This window comes from Phascolarctos cinereus, unplaced genomic scaffold (genome assembly GCF_003287225.1).
Source record: "Phascolarctos cinereus isolate Bilbo 61053 unplaced genomic scaffold, phaCin_HiC Scaffold_4;HRSCAF=312, whole genome shotgun sequence".
NCBI classification, from domain to species: domain Eukaryota; kingdom Metazoa; phylum Chordata; class Mammalia; order Diprotodontia; family Phascolarctidae; genus Phascolarctos; species Phascolarctos cinereus.
Window position 1 is genome coordinate 650,032,737 of NW_027555847.1, and position 20,251 is coordinate 650,052,987.

A 20,251-nucleotide genomic window follows, 5' to 3' on the forward strand; every position below is an offset into this window, starting at 1 on the left:
ATCCAGCTCAGGAAAGGCACTTGTCCTAGGATCCAAGGGGTCTGTTAGGGGCAGAGCTGGGACTGGAAGCCAGGTCTAAGCCACCTCCTCATTGGAATGGAATCAACATAATTGACATACGTACAGACAATTCTTGCTTTCCCTAAGTGGACCATTCAGCAGACCTCTACGTAAAAACTTAATTCGAATTTGCCAGGGCCTGGGGAAGGGAGGGAGGGAGCAGGAAGAGGGGGGGCACGTATAGGTGGAGGGAGAATACAGTTCAAGGACACATGGGGGGGCCAGATACAAAGAAGCAAGAGCAGCATGAGGAAACATGGGGGCCTTGGCCAGTCACATGTAGGGGCTAGTGGAAGAATGGGGGACAAACACAGACACAGACAGGAGAGGGTAGGTTACTAGCATGGTTGGAGCTGGCAAAGATCTCTCCTATGATTCCTATTGAAGATGTCCATGGCCTACCATGTCTCTGTACTTCCGTTATTCTTCTTTCACTTGGAGGATTTTTTTTTATTTTTGTGGTGGGGGGTGGGAGGTCAGGGAGAACCCAGTGGAGGGGCAGGAGTGGAGAGTGAGGGAAGGAGAGGAGAGGTGAAGAGAAACAGAGATAGACAGAGAAACAAAGAGAGAGAATAGTACTGTGCAGTAAATTACAGTTAAGTAAACCACATTGGTGGTTTTTTTGGAATGTAGGTTTCTTTCAGAATTCTTAATGTAAAGTAGAATTTTCATAATTCAAATTTACATAAACCTAGAATAGTCAATACTGAGATTAAACCCTCCTTTCTTGCCTGAATCATTCTTGGGGTCAGCAGCTCCTTTGCTCATGGCCTACTGGACCAGCTCACTGGACGGACTGTGAGGCAGGAGATGAAGAGGAGATTCTGGAGGCGTTTCTCCATGCCCCCCCTCCTGTCTCTCTCATACCCCTCTTCCCACTGTGTCCCTTCTATCTTGGGATGTACATGTCTCGAATGTTTTCTTATATAAATATTTGTGACTGTGTCTGTCTACATATCTGCACTGAATGAATATTGTATGTCCAAGGTCAAGTGATTGGCAGATCTGGGGAACTTTGTTGGGAAGGCAGTTTAGCAATAGTGGATAGAGTGTTGGGCTTGGAGTCAAGATAGTTCTGAGTTCAAATTCTGCATTCAACATTTAGTAATTGTGTGACCAAGGTCAAATGGTTTAACTTTTCTGAGCCTAAATTACTCATCTGTAAAATGGGAGTAGCAAAGAGATGATATGTGTAAAGTGCCCTGCAAAGCTTTTTTGTTGTTTAGTTGTTTTCTAGTCGTGTCTGACTTTTTGTGACCCCATTTGGAGTTTTCTTGGCAGAGACACAGGAGTGGTTTGTCATTTCCTTCTGCAGTTCATTTTTACAGAAGAAGAAACTGAGACAAACAGGGTTAGGGGACTTGCCCAGGGTCACAGAGCTAAGTGTCTGAAGCTAGGTTTGAACTCAGGAAGATGAGCCTTCCTGACTCCAGGCTTGGCATTCTATCCACTGCACCACCCAGTTGCCCATGCAAACCTTTTACCAATATATAAATGCGAAGTGTTATTCTTTGTGCATCTGTGATTGTGCATGTGTGAATCTGTGTGTCTTTGGGGCTGAGACATGTGCTCCTGTGTCTGTGTGTATATAAGAGTTTGCATTTCTGTAGGGCTTTTAGGTTCACAAAACCCTTTTTCTTCAAAACAACCTTTGAGGTAGGTAGTGAAGTTATTTATATTTCCTTTTTACGGGTGAGAAACTTGAACCTTAGAGATGAAAATCTGCTCCTTCTTAGAAGAGTAAACATTCCCTCTGAAATGCCCCTGAGAAGTGGCCATTCAGTCCCTTCTTGAACTGCTCCACTGCACTGGATGATGGGTGAGGTCACCCAGGCTGTGGAAGGGCATTTTTAATTGTCGGGAGAGAGGAGACAAACTTGTGAGTGGACACCCAGAAAAAAGAGGAAAACAGACAGCAAAAACAGGAGAGAAAGAGGAGACAGAGACAGGTCGAAAGGAGACAGAGTGAGAAACAGAAAGGGAGAGAAAAAAAAGACCGAGTGAAGATTAATAATAATGATAGCTAATGTTAAGATTTATATACCAGTTTATAGTTTATAAGGCTTTACATGTCTTTGTTGATCCTTATAACAACCTTTTGAGGTAGGTGCTATAATCCCCATTTTATAGATGTGCAAGCTGAGGCCAGTGATAGAAAGGGAGGAAAGGAAACAAGGACTGTATCTACTTGGCTCAGACCAGAACTCCTTGAGGCACAGGGCTGAGTCTCCCTCTCAGGCTGGGGATTCTTGAGGGCAGAAATTCCATTTTTCCCTCAGGCTGGTGACACCATTCTCTCCCATAATCTATAGCATAAAGACAGGGGAGAGCTAGGGTTGGGGAGGTATCACACCTCTGGATAGTGAAAAGCAGATAAGAGGGGAACAATCAGAGTGGGAAGAAGGGAGAGGGGAACACTTGTCCAGCCTTGTCCCTCTAGATTCTAGTGTATAGGAGGAGGAAGGTGAAGAAGAGGAGGGTGAAGACCACGCCCCCAAAGCTCCCCAGGGCAGCAGCCCCTCCTGTGTTGCATAGGTCTTGGTTACAGCATGAGACAGGCCGAGTCAGACCGATGCCATCCACATCTGAGGGTACACACTTCTGGGCACATGCCTTTGTGACTGTAGCATCTCCCAAGAACGGGTACACTGCAATGGGGGCAGAGAATAACAGGCAAGTCAGGAGGCCCCCCAGCCCAAACATCAAAGGCCCATTCCCTAATGTATTCCCCTCTGCTCATACAAGGCTGTGACCACCAAACCCCAGCTCAAAAACCCCCCTTCTCCAGGAAGTCACTTAACCCCAATTGCCTAAAAAAAAAAGAAAGGAAAAAAAAAAACAAAGGGGAGGGAAAACAAAATTCTATCTAGTGAGCTGAACCTTCTCTTTGACTTCCCATGGTAAAATTAGAGATGTGTTTTTATTCAAATGTTGCTCAGTTATATCCTACTTTTTGTGACCCCATTTAGGGTTTTCTTGGCAGAGACACTGAAGTGGTTTGTCATTTCCTTCTCTAGCTCATTTTACAGATGAGGAAACTGAGGCAAACAGGGTTAAATGACTTGACTAGAGTCACATAGCTAATAAGTGTCTGTGGCTGGATTTGAACTCAGGGCTTCCTGACACCAGGCCTATCTGCTGTGCCACCTAGGCTGCCTTTTTCCTCAAATAATCTTATAAGATTTAGAGCTGGAGAGGGACCTTATAGGTGGCTAGTCCAAACCTCTCATTTTACAGATAAGGAAACTGAGGCTTAGGGAAGAAATTGACTTGCCCAAGGTCAAACATAGAGTAAGTAGCAGAGCCTGGATTCAAACCCTGGTCCTTGGACTCCAAATCCTGCTTTCCTTACATATAACACTGATATTTAGTGAAATAACTTGAAAATATTTGAATTATAATGGGGCTTGGCCCCTGGGTGTATCAGTAGCTCCATAGAAGAATGGCCCTTAAAGATGGTAAGCCTAGAGTCAACAGACCTGGGTTCAGATCCTGACCTTGACCTTGACCCTTACTAGCTGTGTGATCCTGGGCAAGTTCCATCCTCTCTCCAAGTTTCAGTTTCATCTGTAAAACATGGGTAGTAGTTCTTCAACTACCTAAACTCCCAATGTTGTAAGAAAAGTACTCTGGGAACAAGCCAGTGGTCTCAACATGTTGGGTTTTCAATAGTAGTTATGTTTAAAGCTGGCATCTCCTCTCTTTTGGCCACCAGCCCTCTCCCTATTTAGCTTGTTAGATTGGAAATTTTTAAAAATGGAAATGCATTTTAAATTTTATAATAGAAGTCTGTGACAAGAAGAATTCATATTTCTATAGCATTAAATTTTTAAAAAGTATTTTCCTCATGAGAACTTTGTGAGGTAAATAAGTCTCTCCTCTCTGATCCATTTCCCATCTCTGGAAAATAGCGGGTTGAACTATTAATAGTTCTTAAAGTGGGTTCTGGGGACCCCCTTTCAGTGACCCTTTCTGTGAGGTCAAAACTATTTTCATTACAATGCTGAGACATTTTAATTATAAATTCAGTAAATATTGATAGATATAAACTATGTAAACAAAAGCTCTTTGGAAGATTCTCAAATTTTAATCATGTAAAGAGGACCTGAGATTAAAAAAAAATTTGAGAACCACTGCACTAGGTGATCTCCAAGTCCCATATAGGCTTTTTTACGTGTAGCTAGACAGCGTAAGTAATAGTATTCCCATTTTGTATCTGAAGATAATAATGAAATTGACCAGCTCTCTCAATAACCTTCTGTGGCTCCCTATGACTTATAGGATAAACTAAAAATTATTCATCTTGTCATTTAAGACTACATTTTGACTCCAATCTGGATTTCAGGTTTTATTTCATGTTTAGTTCTGTTCATGCACTCTGTTTTATAGCAAAGCTGTAACTATAGCTATTTCCTCATCTTCTCCTGTCTTCTCTTGTTTCCGCTCATTCCTAGACTTCTCTCTTTATCACTGCCGGCAGACATCTGCCTCCACGTGACACCATCTCTAGGAAAGCTTCCCTGAGCCCTCCCCCTGAGGGAAGATATTTCTCCATCCTTAGATTTCCCCAGGGTCCTGTGTTTCTTTTCTGCCCTGGTTCTGTTCCACAGTCATAGGATCCTAGTTTTAGAAAGAAGGGACCTTAGAAGTCATGCAGTTTAATGCCATCATTTTAACAGCATCACTTCACGGAAAGGGTGGTGGATTTGAAGTCACAGGACCTGGATTCAGATTCTGGCTCCATCATTTCCTTCCAGTGTGACCTTGGGCAAGTTATTCTCTGAGCCTCCATTCCTCACCTGTAAAGTGAAGGCGCTGGTCCACTTTAAGGTCCCAGCTCTAAGTCTATGAAACTGAGACCAGACAGGCTAAGTGATATCCTTATTTTTGTTTTTTCTCTCTTCTCACCTTAATGCCTGCAACCCAGAACCCCTAGTAAGCCAGAGACTATACTTTTTTTTAAGGTCATGGGATTTAGAACTGGAAAGGGATTTTAGAGACCATTTGGTCTAATCTTTCCATTTTACAGGTGGAGAAACTGAGGCCCAGGGACATGAAAGGACTTGCCCTAAGTCACATGGGTAGTAAGAAATAGAGCTAGAATTCAGGCACAGGTCCTCTGATCTCAAGTCTGTTATAGCACTTAATAAATATTTGTTGAGTTTCCATTTTTATAGATGAGGTAACTGAGGACCCAAGGCTCTATGTCTTTTTTCAAAAGCACATGGCTTGGGGCAGTTAGGTGGCACAGTGGGTAGAACACCGGTCCTGGAGTCAGGGGGACCTGAGCTCAAATCCAGCCTCAGACACTTATTAGCTGTGTGACCCTGGGAAAATCACTTGGATTGCCTCCAAAAAAAAGGAAAAAGAAAAAAAAGTTAATAAAATGGTGAAGCTAGAATTCCAAGTCATACATTATGACTCCAAGTACAGGTTTCTCTCTACTAACCCCATTGACCTTTATGGAAGGGCTGAAATTACTCTATGGAAATTTTCCTTCCTGCACTGTTTTACTGGCCTTGCCCCAGGTACGTCACGTGAGGTCCCCCTCCTGGAACCCTTGGAACCCGACCTCTTCCCTCACCTTCCTCCAGAGAATACATTGTTGTCTTGCACATGGTCTCATCGGGGGCACAGTCCGCAATGGTGGTGCACTCAGAGACGTTGGTGGGCTGCTGGCAGCTGTAACATTTCAGGGCCCAGGCTACTTGGGGGGAAGGAAGAAAGAAGAATGGTTAGGCAGTGGCTTCTCAACCCTCTGGATCTTCCTCTCAGACCCAAGCCTGATGGGGTTGATATGCTCCCTGCCCACAGAGAGCCCTTGACCTAAAGGAGGAAGGGGGTGGGATAAGGATGAGGCCCCTGCCCTCGGAGACCTCCCAGACTTTGGAGAGTGATATGCCTCTTATCCTCTGGGAGCCCCCCACCCCTGCTCTCTGGGAGCCACCCATTCCTTTGGAAAGGACCCCCAGCCAACATTAGGTTGTGTCCACACTGGCAATCCAGGAACCAGGGTTCTAGTCCTGGTTCTGTCACTGGTTCCTTTTGTCATCTGGGGATGGGTCCTTTCATCTCTATAAGCCTAAGAATTCCCCTGCAAGAAATGGGGAGGGGGAAGGTGTGGAGCCAGATGCTTTCTAAGACCCCTCCTAACAACCATCTAGAACACAGGGCTCCTGGATGCCGGAGTTGGGGTGAGGTTAAGGAGAAGGGGGGAGTTATAGAAAGAGGGAAATGAGACAGCTGTCCTTTGTCTTTGGGGGCAAGGACTCTGAAGTGGAGCTGTATTGTGTAAACAGGTTGAAGGTAACATTCCAAGAATAGCCTGTACCCTTCTCTCCGTACATTCCCTCCCCTTACCTCCTTCAAACCTGATCCAGCCTCAGTACATCCCCTCTAACCAACCATCAGGCTTAGAGACCCAACCAGATCTCCTGCCCACCTCATGTATGACCTGTGTGAGTCACTATTCTCTCTGGTTAACCCCTTTTTTTCCCAGGGAAAGGGAAATTTTTTTGGTTCTGGACCCAGTCCCGATGCACCTCCCTTCTCTCGCCATCCCTCTGGTGCAGATAGTTAGACCTAGGAGGGATCTCTGAAGGGAACTAATCCAACTCCATTTTACAAATGAGAAAATAGAGACCCAGAAAGGGAAAAGGACTTGCCTTTGGTCACAGAGTGAGTCAGAGGCAGCCAGAGGGACCTTGCACTCATCTTTGACTCTCCCCCACTGTCCTATTTAATAAGTTGCCCAGCTTTGTTAATTCTGTATTGCAGTGTTTTTGGTAACTGTCCCATATTCTCCACTCCCACTTCTACCACCTAGTAAAGGCTTCTTTGTCACCTCTTACTTGAACTATTGGATTCTCCTGACCCGACTCCCCACGTTCTCCCCTCCAAGCCATGATGTACACTACTAGTCAGTCTCTTCTTCTCAAATGCCATCAATAGCTCCCTATTACCTTTTGGGCTAAAGTTAAAACTAATCAGCCTCTCCCTTGTCTGATCTCAACCTACCTTTCACTTCATCTCACCCTGCTCCCCCTCACACAGGATGTGATTCTCGTGAGCCTCCCCTTTCTCTCTCCACATTTCTCTGTGTCTAGCATAAGTTCTAGGCTCAGTAAGTATAAATTTATCTTCATCTTTCTTTATCTTTTTATATCTTCATCTGATAGGAGGCATACAGCACTGCAGTCTTTCCCTCCCTCTCTCCCTTCCTTTTTCATTCTTGTCCCCATTTCATCTTTTTTATTTACCTCTATCATCTCCATATCTCTCTATACCTCCATTTTTAAAATAACTATCCTTTATCCCTTTGCCTCTGCTAGGTCTCTGTCTCTGTCTTTGTCTCCAGCTCTGTAGGAGACAGGTGGGCTAAGGATATCGTGAGTGCTGGAAGAGAGAGAATGGCAGATAAATGAGTAAGGTCTTCCTATTACTCTCTTACTCTCTCTGTCTCTCTCTGTGTCTCTCTCTCACTTTCTTAGCTTGCCCAGGTCTTGTTGGGGAGGTCCTTGTGAATGAAAAGAATCTTTCATTTAAACCTATTCTGGACTCCACTCCTTGGCCTCCCATTTGCTTTTGAGCCCTCCTCATTCTCCCCTCTCCCCTTTTCATTCAATCTTAGCCCCCATCCCCATCTCACCAAGCTCCCCGAATGCAGCAGTAGTCACAGCCAGTAGTACCAGCCTTGATGCCCACATAGTCTCCTTTGTTGTGCCCAGCATCTCCCAGGCACCTGTAATTTTGGCTTATCCAGGGAGAGGAGGAGGAGGAGGTGGAGGAGAAGGAGGAGAGTGGAGTAGAGGAACCTGTTCTATAAGAGGATTAGCCTCATCTAATTTCTAGGACCTCCCTCTTTCCCTTCCTCTATCTCTCTTTTTATTCAAGGGGCTGCTCGAGTTGGGCTGGGCTGAAGGCTGGCGGCCAGACCCTTTGGGCTTGGCATCTTGCCAAAATGGTGACCACTTACCTCATCTAAGAGGTCCAGCACTGGTAACTGCATTCCTGAAGCTGTTCTGTCTATAGCTCAAGGGAGTTCAGTAAAGATTTATTAAGGGCAACTTTGCATGAATTGTTGTGTGGGTTCCTGGCATACAAAGGCAAAAATGAAGTGGTCCCTGCCCACAAGGTCCAGATAGAATGTGCTGCCTCAAAAAGTGGTAGGTTCCCCTTCACTGGGGGGTCTTCAAGCAGAGGATGAATGCCCACTGGTCAGGGATACTGCAGAGGGGAGGAATTCTTAGTCAGGGCCTCGGTCTAGATGGCTTCAGAGGTCCCTTCCAGCTCTTACACTCAGTGGCTTCTGAGTTTCCATTCTATTGAGGGGATACTAGGATAAGGTGGGTGGTATAATGGAAACAAACAAACAGAAAACAACATTGGATTCAGAGTCAGGAAGACCTGAGTTCAAACTCTGCCTCTGACGATTATTAGCTGTGTGACCAAATGTGGGGGTTGGACTGGTGACCTCTCCCCATTAGCTCTGTGATCCTTAGAGGTCACGACTTCCCAAGTCTCAATGTCAATGAAATTGGGAAAGTAACTGTGGTGTCTGCCTCATGGGGATTTATGAGGGCAAATGAGATAATGAAGGCAAAGTGCTTTGCAAGCCTTAAGCTGTTATGTAAGTGTCAGCTATTGCAAGGTTAATTATTATTGCTGTTATTATCTTTATTATTCTTGGTATTATTAAGCTGAGTAGTGAGGAGCTGTTTTCCTTGTGTTGGGTTATTGTAAGTATTTTTGTTGTCTTTCTCTTCATCTCTCTTTTTTCTTTCTTTTTCTCTTCCTTCTTCCTTCTTTCCTCCCTCCCTCCCATCTTTCTTTCCTTCCTTCCTTCCTTCCTTCCTTCCTTCCTTCCTTCCTTCCTTCCTCCTCCCTCCCTCCCTTCCTTCCTTCCCTCCCTCCCTCCCTCCCTCCCTTCCCTCCCTCCCTCCCTCCCTCCCTTCCCTCCCTCCCTCCCTCCCTCCCTTCCTTCCTTCCTTCCTTCCTTCCTTCCTTCCTTCCTTCCTTCCTTCTTTCCTTCCTTCCGTCCTTCCGTCCTTCCTTCCTTCCTTCCTTCCTTCCTTCCTTCCTTCCTTCCTTCCTTCCCCTCCCTCCCTTTCTTCTTTCCTTCCTTCTTTCCTTCCTTCCTTCTTCTATTTCTCTTTTTCTCTTCCTATTATTTTGTGGCTGAGATGGCTTAACTAAACTTAGGGGAAATTCCAAAGAAGCCCATTTTGTCTGTGTAAGGGAAAATGTCCTTACAATTACAATAGAGTTATCTAAAAGGACAGTTGTCTGTCTTGGAAGGCAGTGAGTTCCTTGTCCCTGGAAAGGCTTGAACTGAGACCTCTCTTATCTTTGTACTTTTGCACAAACTCTACCCTATGGCAGGAACGTGCTCTTCCTTCAGCTCTACCTTTGAGTCCCTAGTTTTCTTTCAAGCTCAGTTCAAATGCCACCTTTTGTAAGGGGCCTTTTCTGGATTCCCCCCACCCCAGCTGCTAGTTCTCCCCAGCAAAATTAGCTTGCATTTCTTTTGTTCACTTTTTAATATACTCATCTGTATAAATCCTACAGAATGTAAGTTCCCTGAGGGCAGGATCTCTTTCATTTTAACCTTAGTATCCTTAGCATCTGGCACGTATAATAGAAGCTTAATAGACGCTTGTTGATTGATAAATTGAGCCTGATTGACTATTTGGGGTGTTGTATATATTTTAGGGATATTATATTTAGGAATTTATGTTCAGATATGGGTTGGCCTAGGTGTTCTCTGATTTGGTGATTCTATGATACAAGAATACCTTACTTTTGCCATGCCCGTGACAAGTATGGCCACTGAGGGTGAGGGAGCAGGGACCTACCTGTTGGCTGGGTGGCTTATTTAGCATTTCCCCTAAGTCCCAGTGATCTTGGACTTGATCTAGACTTGACCTTGGACTACCCAAAATGCCCAGGTTGCCATGACACTGAAGGGAGAATGTTGATAAGAATATATGACTAGATGAGATGGCTCCTCACCCAACCTATGTTCTCTCTCTGGTATTTTCTTGTTTAACATTCCAGGCACCAAGGTACCCTAGGTGATCTGTCCCAGGTGTACTTTGTATATATCTATGTGTGTGTATTTCCTCCTTTGATGGATCATAAGCCTGTTAAGGATAGGAAGTCTTTCACTTTTGTCTTTATATCCTTAGCACCTGGAACAGTGCTTGGCACATAGCAGGTGATGAATAAATGCTTGTTGATCAAGTGGTTTCTCCTCTTTTGTTTCCATCTTACTCTCTCTCTGGCCTCTCTGCTGTCCTCCAAACCACATGCTAAGGTTGACTCTGGGAGCCGGGTTGGCTTTGGGGATGGAGGAGGGCCATCCCAGAAGGCCAGACTCAAAGGGGATTCTTCTCATCGGGGAACCCCTGCCTAATTAGGATCCCACAAGGCACAAACACAAAGGAAAAAGGGATTTAACTAGAAAATGTTTCAATGTATTTAGCATTAGAGTAGGGATTCAAGGGGTCCATGGAGGGATTTCAGGGAGGGAAAAATGACATCTTTATTTTAACTGACCTCTCAGTGATATTTAGGATTTCTTCAGTTATTTTAAAACACTATTCTGAGAAAAAGTCCATAGGCTTTATCAGGCAGCCCAAGGGGTCCATGACACCTAAAAGGTTAAGAACCCCTGTCATAGAGGGATTGGGTTGGCTTGGACCTTGGTGGGCAGTTGTAAGGGAAAGCTTTCCAGAAGAAGAGGAGGTGCACTGAGAGATGACATCTGACATAAAACAACTAGAATGGGGGGGGTAGGAGAGTAAATAAGATGGCAGTGAGTGTCCTGGCCTGGCAGATGATTCCTTTAAGAAATAAATCTGGGAGTCAAGACACTCACTTCAAGAATCCTCAGGTCTCTTATAGAAGGTCCCTTTATCTGCTGGCCCAGGGCCCCCAAGACCCTCCCTAGTTGCCAGCCTGGTTCCCCTTTCTTTCTCTACATCTAAAGCATTTGGGCCTTTATTTGTAACCCCATTGCTTAGTACAGTACTTTGCGCACAGTCGGCACTTAATAAATGTTTGTGGACTGACCGCTGACTGTAAGGTGAATATTCTATACCTTCACGTTCATTGGGTAAGAGGACCTTTATAGGGTGCCCTCTTCTCCCTATTCCTGGGCCTGTTGGGGCCTTAGCAGGGATCTGGGGAGGAGCAGAGATTTGCAGTTCCATTGTCTACCTGAGTCTTACTCAATCCCTTCTATGGGTGATACCTTTATTTGACAAGCTTTGGCCCTCCGAGACACTCCCCTCCCAAGTAGGCACACAATCTCATTTTCTACCTCCCTGAAATCTGCACATTCCAGGGGCATAGCTGATGCTTTCCACCTATTGGCCTTGGGTGTGGAGGATGTAGCTGGGCTCTGGGCTACACCTGGTGAAAGGGAACTGAGTACTAAATCTCAGCCTAAGGCCTCCTCCCTTAATCCCTGTCTGAAACCTGGACTTTCTACCCCTCCCAGCCTTTCACAGTCATTGGCCTGAAGCTGAGGTTAGGGCATCCCAGGGCCAGGTTTAGGGTTCAGTCTTATGGGTGAGGTGGAGGAGGGCATCAATTGAGGTGAGATATTAAAGCAGTGATGAAGACTTGTAGAATCAGAGCTCTATAACTGGAAGGGATTTCAGGCCACCTATCTAACACCAATCCTTCATTGTGTTGAGCAGAGGAAACTGAGTCTCAGGGATCTAAATCAGTTTATTGGAGGAGTGTCAGGCTCCAGGAGTTGTCTGAAGAGACTGAAAAGGTTGCCCAGGAAATGCATAGACCAACTTAGATTTGCAAAAGCTAAATATGGATGACTGCCAAACGGTAGTGGTTCTTTTATGAACAGCGTCAGGGGAGCTGAAGCTCAGGATGGGTTAAGCCTGGCAGTCAATCAGAAAGGCACCAAAATGAGCTTTTAGCATGAAGAAAAGCAAGTGATAGACTGGAAAGCTATTAAGAGTGGCTCATCATCTTGGCTTGCTCTCTCTGCCAAAGAGGATAATCTCTTAGAGATTAGAGAACCATAGAGAATTCAACCCCCAAGTCTTAGATTTAGAGTTGGAAGAGACCTTAGAGGTAATCAACTCTAATCCACTCATTTTTTTCTGAGGCCCAGGGAGGTCAAGTGATTTGCCCAAAGTCACATAAGGAGTAAGTAGGGCGGAGATGGGATTCAAACCCCCAAATCTGACAAATCTGGCTTCAGATCCAGGATATAAGTCGACAGGGCCCTGTGGCCCTCCATTAGAATTGTGGAATTTCAGATCGGGGAAGGACCCCTGTTACCATTTTGTTGTGGAGTCCAACTCATGCTCAAAAAAAAATATCCGTATGGAATTCTTAACCAAACAAGGGATTGTTGTTAGTGTGTTTGTTGTTGTTGACTCTTTGTGATCCTGTGGATCCGAGGGCACCAGGCCCTCTACCTGAGGGGCTCATCCTCCGATGGCAGGCATTTTACTCGTATCCTCGGGGTTTTCATGGTCCGCCATGTCCTTCTCCAGTGGGTCACCTTTTGTCAGAACTCTCCACTAGGATCTGTCTACCTTTGGTAACCCTGCACAACGTAGCTTTTCATTGAGCTGTGTAAGCCTGTCCTCCCTGACAAGACAGTGATCCAGGGATAGCAATCACAAGGGATAAGATAGATACAATACGAAATTGAAAATTTTGCACAAACAAAATCAGTGCAGCTAAGAAGGGAAACCATCAAATACTTACATTGTTTCTGGTGAGGTTCTAATATCCAAGATAGAGAGGAAATTAATGCAAATACATATTCTCAAAAGCCATTCCTCAATGTACAAGTGGCCAAAGGATATAAACAAACAGTTTTCTAAAGGATTCAAAACCATTGAGAAGCATAGAAAAATTGCTTCAAATAGGTAATAGAGAAATTCATGTGAAAACATGACATGGGGTTTCACCTCACAGCCAACAAATTGTCAAGTATTACAAAAGATGGCAATAATCACTTTTAGAAGGGCTGTGGGAAGATAGGCCCACTATAGTATAGCACCAACTAATAGTTTGTGTAGCTGTGAAAATTGGTCCAGTTTTTCTAGAAAGCAATTTGCAATTAAAATTTTTAAAAAAGTATCTAAGATGTCTCTCCCCCTTCTGGCTCCCCCCACACACACACTCTTTGACTTAGAGATCTCATTTACCACCAGGTAAATACCTTAAGGAGATAACAAACTGAAAGGTCCCAGGTACACTAAAATATTCATAGCACTTTATATAATAGTAAAGAACTGGAAACAAAGCAGGTGCTCCTTGATTGGCAAATGGCTAAAGTAATTATTGTGCTTGAGTGTAATGGGAACATGACTGTATATTAAGAAATGAGTAATATAAAAAATTCGGAGATCTATGGAAGGCCACATGAACAGATACAGAGAGAAGCGAGTCAGGAAAACAATATGCACAAAGACTATACCAATGTAAACAGAAAGAACAAGACAGAGGAACCAAACATTTTGTGATTCTGAGCTGTAAGTCTCTCAGTTTGGCCCTGAAGAAGAGTTGGGAAAAAATGCAATTCTGTTCTTTCTTTGCAGAGGTGGGTACTCCTCCTTCTCTTCACAGGGATGTGGAATATTGCATACATTGTCAGTCACAATCACTGAATTGGTCTAGTTTTACTGCATTGCCTTCTCCCCCCCCCATATGTATATATATATATATATGTGTGTGTGTGTGTGTGTGTGTGTGTGTACATATATATGTGTGTGTATGTATATGTATATACATATGTATGTATATATACACATGCACACACACATATGCACATACATATATGTACATATATATTTGTTGCAAGGGATGGGAAGAAAGAGAAAGATTTCCAGAAACATCCATGATGTGAAAACAAGTATTCATAAAAATAGGCACCTTTATTTTCTGGAAGTTTCCTTGGGCATGGAGCCTAAATCAGCCTCTTTGTAGCTTTCCCTCATTTCTCCTCTTGGTGAGATAGCTGTGTGGTGGAAAGGGTAAGAACGTCAGGAGTCAGGACTCAGGATGATGAGTTCAAATCTGGCCTTTGTCAGATACTAACTGTGTGACCCTGGACAAGTCACTTAACCTTTCTGTGTCACAATTTCCTAATCTGTAAAATGGGGGTAATAATACCATCTACCTCTGTGGGTGGTTGTTGTGAGGATCAAATAAGATAACATATGTAAAGAATTTTTTTTTTTACAAAAAGCTGTATAGAAATGCTAGTGATGATGATGAAGATGATGATGATGGTGGTGGTGATGATGATGATGATGATGATTTCTGGAACCAGGCAGAACAAGTCTGGTTTCTCTTCCAGTATGCCACAGTCAATGTCTACAACCCCTTTGAGAACTGTGAGCCACCACCATCCTATGAGCCACCTGCCCCGCTGCCTGTGCCAACAGCCCAGCCCCACCAGCTGCCTTCCAGAAAACTCAGCCTCACAAAACCCAACATTATGGCTCATACCACACTCTGGCTTCTGCTGCAGTAGCCACAGCAGAACTTCTGAAAAGGCAGGAGGGGCTCAATCAGAAGGCAGAGGAGCTGGACTGGCAGCCCTGGGGGGTTCTGCCACCTGACAGAACACCTGGCCCCCTGCCCTCATTGTGCCCTGTCCCACCCTGCTTCTTATAAGACATCCTTTCAAGTGCTTGAAAACAGCTAGTGTGCCCCTCCTCATTCCCCTCCCCCACATCAAGTCTTCTGTTCTCCAGCTAAGTATCTCCAGTTCCTTCAACTGATCTTCTTACAGCATGGCTTCGAGGTCCACACCATTCTGGTCACTTTCCTCTGGACCAGGGGAAGAGAACCTTCAGCCTCAAGGCCGCATGTGGCCCTCTAGGTCCTCAAGTGCAGCCCTTTGACTGAATCCAAACTTCATAGAACAAATCCCTTTGATAAAAGAATTTGTTCTGTAAAACTTGGACTTAGTCAAAAGGCCACACCCGAGGACCTAGAAGGCCACAATGTGGCTCTGAGACTGTAGGTTCCCCACCCCTGCTCTGTACATTCTGTAGCTTATCAGTACTCCAGTCTTCCAGTGGATCTTTAATCTTATCAATTTGAATATTCCTTCCGATATTGTAGGTGGCAAACCATTATTCCTGCCCATCCCATTCAATTCTCATCAATGCCCTCCCGTAAATTCACTTTAAGGGGTGTACACAATACAGTACATGCTTTCCTCTAATGCTCTTGACTTCATGAGGACACTAGCGGAACATGTGGGCTAATTATTGGCTCTCTTTCGTTCTGACTACACGATCATCACCCTGTCTTTTCTTTGGACAGGACATTTCTTTGATGATACCTCTTTTCCTGTGTGATTCCTTGTTTGCAATGATACAGCCTGCTCGTATCGTATGAGGCAGCTGGGTGGCACGGCAGAGCGCTCTGCAAACTGGAAGTGCTATATAAACCCTTGTTATTGGTTATTATTATCTACCATGTACTTCTCCACTGCCTTTTTCATGATCCATCATGGTAATAATATTAACTAACATTTTTACGGCATCTGTTATGTGCCAAGCACTGTGCTAAGCACTTTACACATATTGTCTCTGTTGATCCTCACAACAACACTGGGAGGTAGGTGTAGTTAATAACGATATTATTATTCATTTTTACAGGGGAGGAAACTGAGGCAAACACAGGTTAAGTCACTTACCCAGGGTCACACAGCCTGTATATTCCTGAGGCTGGATTTGAACTCAGGTCTACTCTATCTCCAGGCTTGACACTCTATCCACTGTATCACCTATCTGCCCTCAGTGCCACCTGCTCAGAGACCATAGTGTTCTATGACTCCCCGCCGTTCACCATTACCAGAAGAATATTGGCAATAAAAACGGATCTTTGTTTCAAAGAAAAAGGTTGTTTAAAGAACTTCACGATGTCCCAAAAACAATTTATCCCTCTTTCTTCCTTTGGTTCAACTCTGGGTCCAACTCATTTTTCATTTGCTGCATCACAAGAAGATATACACTGCAGACTGATGAAATCAGCTGTGTAGGTTGTCAGTCTCACTGCAGGGCACAGTTTGGACGACATACATTCTTCATCCACTTGATTCTTCTTGAATGGATAATAAAAGTGAGTTCTTTGAGTGATTATGGATCCAATTAGAAGATTCCATAATGCTCAGACTTGATGCAATCAGCACAGTGTCATCTGTAAACAATAGCATCTTGCAGTTTCACCCTCCTTGGGATGCGCCTTTTTGACTTGGACTCTGAGTTGGATTTCCTTCACGCTGGTGTCAGACACCTTTGGGGAGTATCCTTATTTTATGCCTTGTTCAATAGTAATGATTAGAGGGTAATCAAACAAGATTATCATTGTTATATCTGCTAAGGAATCATAATTTTAAAAAAGTCAAAATAGTAGTATAATATTTCTCTAATAATAATATTGCTAGGGCAAGCCAGCCTCATAGAAACAGCAAAACATCTGAAGGGGAGACAGAAGGCATCATGGTCTGGAGAAATTAAACTGCAGCTATCACCTTGATCACCACCTCCCTTCAGCTTCCAAAGGAGACAGCTTGGTGTCCAGAACCCAGGACCCGGAGGAATAGCAGTGCCCTGCTAAGAGGCTGAGGCTGAAGCCAAGGCCAAGGCTAGACCTCCCATGGTCTGCAGCAGGAACGATGGGAACCTGTTCACCAAACCCAAAGAGTTTAACCCCTTCCAGGACCCAGCCATCACCCCACACTGACCCATCCCCTAGGATGCACACTTGATGTCTACAGCCCCTTTGAGAACCGTGAGTCACCATTGTCTATAAGCCACCTGTCCCAACAGCCCAGCCCCGCCAGCTGCCTTCCAGAAAACTCAACCCCACAGAAGCCAAGATTATGGCTCCTAGGACACTCAGGCTTTAGCTGCAACAGACTCAGCAGAACTTCTAAAAAGGCAGGAGGGGCTCAACTGGATGGCAGAGGAGTGGGACCAGCAGCCCTGGGGGGCTCTGCCACCCGACAGAATCTCTGGCCCCCTGCCTTCATTGTGTCCTGTCCAACCCCGCTTCTTACAAGACATCCCCATGGAAATTCCCCAGGAGTTCCAGAAGACAGTGTGGCTATGGAGTACCTTGGCCTTCTTCTGAACTTCCCTGACTGCCTGGCCCCTTTCTGTGTGACCCCTGTTTCCAGCAGCTCTGGTTTTGGACTCTCCATCCTCTGGGTCCTAGTCTTCACACCCTGCTCCTTTGTCTGCCAGTACTGCCTTATGTACAAGGCTTTTAGGAGTGACAGTTCTTTCTGTTTCTTTGTTTTCTTCTTCATTTTCTTCATCCAGGATGTGATGTACATGCTGGTGGCTATCAGCATCCCATCATTAGGCTTCAGTGGCTGGATCTCAGCCCTGATGGTGCTAAAGATCAGCACAGCTGCGGCCGTACTCACGCTACCAGTCACCTTGTTTTTCACTGGCATTGCCATGCTGGGCATTGAGACGCTGAAGCAGATCCACTACCTGGACCGTGGCATAGGTGTCAGTTTTCAGAAGGCCCAGCAGGAGTTTGCTGCTGGTGTCTTCTCCAACCCCACAGTCTGAACAGCTGTAGCTAATGCCCACAATGCCTTCTGGGCCCCATAATATTCTCCCCTCCTCACTTATTTATCCCCTTCCCTGGCTGGCGTACCCCAACCTTGGCTCTGGATGAAGTTGACTCTACTTCCCTTGTATCTGTCTCTAGGATTGATTTTGGAGAGAGACAAATGTTTTTATTCGTTGTCTCTCCTTAATCTTTGTGGCAGTGAAAACCAGCCTGACCAAGAGGGTGAGGAGAACTCAGGAGTATTGATCCCAGCCCCAATCACTGCCCAGCTCTGCTCCAGCTCCCCAGGCCTCACTATCTTGGGAGTGCCTGCTTCCTTCTGCTTCCTTCCAAGGCTAATGCTTCAGTTATTTAAATGAAGGAAAGTAGAACTTGGGGGAAAAAAACAAAGCTGCTTCCAGAGTGGCCGCCAGCATCAATAATGAGAGAAAATGGAGCCTCCCCACCACCACCAGCAGCAGCTGCTGGCCAGCTTCTTCCCACAGGGAGATAATCCCAAGACCACTGTCCCTGCTTCTAGTCGTCCTCTAGGGGAGCAGCTCTTGTGCAGATCGGACCTGGAAGGGATTGCCATAACCACTGAAGACCTAGGGGAAAGGTTCTCACTACATAAGTCCCCATCATATTGTTCACCATCAGAAATGAAGTTGTATCAGTGGAAGGCAGCTAGGTGGCCCAGTGGATAGAGTCAGGAGCAACTGAGTTCAAATTCAGCCTCAGACTCTTACTAGCTGTGTGACCCCGGGCAAATCTCTTAACGTCTGTTTGCCCCAGTTTCCTAAATTATAAAATGGGTACCCTGGAGAAGGAAATGGCAAACCATTCCAGTGTCTTTGCCAAGAAAACCCCACTGGGGTCACAAAGAGTCAAACGTGACCAAAAAAAAAGAGAACAACAAAATTGTCAGTGGAATTGACATTAAGGAAGATGCATTAACATCTATCTGCTTTGCTCCCCCACTGTAATAGCCACTGGTCTTTTCCATCTGATTTGCAATTGAAACCTCCCATATCTGCTGTCTCCTCCAATAAAAAGCGAGCTCTTTGAGAGCCGGAGACAATCTCTCCTTGTTAATTTGTATCCATAGTGCTTTGCATAGTAAAGACAAATAAAAATAAATGTTCTTTTATGGATTCATTCATTCATTCAGATGCCTGGGATAGTGTGTGCCTTGTTGGAAGAGAGCCTTTAAAGTAGGCTTTTTCTGCACTGAATCAAACACCTTTTTTAGAGTTAAAAATGAACAAACCAGAAGCACCCCACCCACCCAATAATCTCAACAGTATCATGTGTTCTCTACATCGTTCAGTCTATTGTGTGATGGTAATGATGTGGCCTACTGTAGAATATCACTCACAGGAACCTACTGTTTCCCTTGAATTTCCTCCTCAACCACAATAATGATAGCTAACATTTATGTAGTACCTACTGTGTGCTAAGCACTTTACAATCATTATCTCTTTTGTTCCTTGAAACAACCCTGAGAGATAGGTGCTATTATCATCCCCATTTTGTAGGTGAGGAAACTGAGGTTAAGTGACTTGCCAGCCAGTATGTGTCTGAGGCTAGTTTTGAACTCACATCTTTACTGACTCCAGGAAGAGCACTTTCTGTCCTGTGCTACCGAGCTGCCCATCAAAGATGTCCTCAATCTATGTATAAATTCCTTTATAAAAATGTCATATTAATATCCTTCTAAAATCATGGTACCCAGAACTAAAAACATTGTTTCAGATGTAATCTGATTAGTGCAAAGTACAGAGGGACTCTTGAAATTTTCTTTCTGGACGCTGGGCCTATTTTAACATGACCCGGGATTGCATTAGCATTTTTAGCTATCAGTGAACTTCTGGCTCATATTGAGCTTGCAGTCCACTGGAACCCCCAGATCATTTTCAAATGACTTGTTGTCTAGCTCTGCCTCCCCAGTATCATACTTGTGAGTTTTGTTTTGTTTTGTTTTGTTTTGTTTTTTGGAGCCCAAGTGTAAAACCTCACATTTATTCCTAAAAATTTAACCTTATTAGATTTAACATAGTTTTCTAGACTTATCTTTTTGGATCCTGGCCCTTATCATCTCATATTATAACTATCCTTCCCCAATTTGTATCATTTTTTTAAAAAAGAAAAAGCTGCTGTCTATGCCTTCCGTGTTATTAATTAAAATCATAAAGAGTATGGGGTCAAACACTGACTCCTGGAGCACTCTACTGACAGTCTCCACCAGGCCTGGTTCAACCACAGCCCAGACTGCCAAGCGGAAGATCTGGTACTATTGCTTGGTGGCCGTCAACAGCAGAACCACCATGGGGGTGAATGAGACTCTGCCATGATGGTGTGGTGGCTTCCTCCCTGGGAGGACACGTTTCCTTGCTTCCTCTCCAAGGAGACTGGTCCAGGTCCCCTGCAGGCATGCTAAGTAACTGCTCTGTAGGACTTTCTAGAGGACAGCTACTTTCTACCCAAAGTGGATTGTCCTATATTCCCTCCCCTCACTTTGGGCTACACATCCCCTCACTCCCTGCCAATTCTATGCTGCTATATCGCCAAAGCCTTAAACTCCCTTTAGGTCCTTGTTCCATGCCCCGTGCTCCCTTCC

At 44.7% G+C, this 20,251-nt stretch overlaps 1 protein-coding gene and 1 pseudogene across 1 annotated transcript; one reads left to right on the top strand and one right to left on the bottom strand.

The window, feature by feature from the left end:
- Positions 1-2,089: 2,089 nt before the first annotated feature.
- On the bottom strand, positions 2,090-7,814 carry LOC110214203 (ly6/PLAUR domain-containing protein 2-like). Its single transcript, XM_020994991.2, has 3 exons — positions 7,709-7,814; positions 5,645-5,764; positions 2,090-2,708 (listed from the first exon to the last, which is right to left on the bottom strand). Exons 1-3 carry the CDS (start codon positions 7,788-7,790, stop codon positions 2,497-2,499), a joined length of 414 nt encoding a protein of 137 aa, XP_020850650.1. The 5' UTR covers positions 7,791-7,814; the 3' UTR covers positions 2,090-2,496.
- Positions 7,815-16,344: 8,530 nt separating this feature from the next.
- Positions 16,345-18,779, top strand: LOC110214201 (secretory carrier-associated membrane protein 3 pseudogene; annotated as a pseudogene).
- Positions 18,780-20,251: the final 1,472 nt, after the last annotated feature.

Excerpts from the sequence above, each read along its gene's own strand:
- LOC110214203 (XM_020994991.2), bottom strand. The coding sequence starts at position 7,790 with ATGCTGGGCACAACAAAGGAGACTATGTGGGCATCAAGGCTGGTACTA. Across the intron at positions 5,765-7,708 it reads TGCTGCATTCGGGGAGCTTG|CCTGGGCCCTGAAATGTTAC; the intron begins GTGAGATGGGGA and ends CCCCCCAAGTAG. Across the intron at positions 2,709-5,644 it reads AATGTATTCTCTGGAGGAAG|TGTACCCGTTCTTGGGAGAT; the intron begins GTGAGGGAAGAG and ends CCCCCATTGCAG.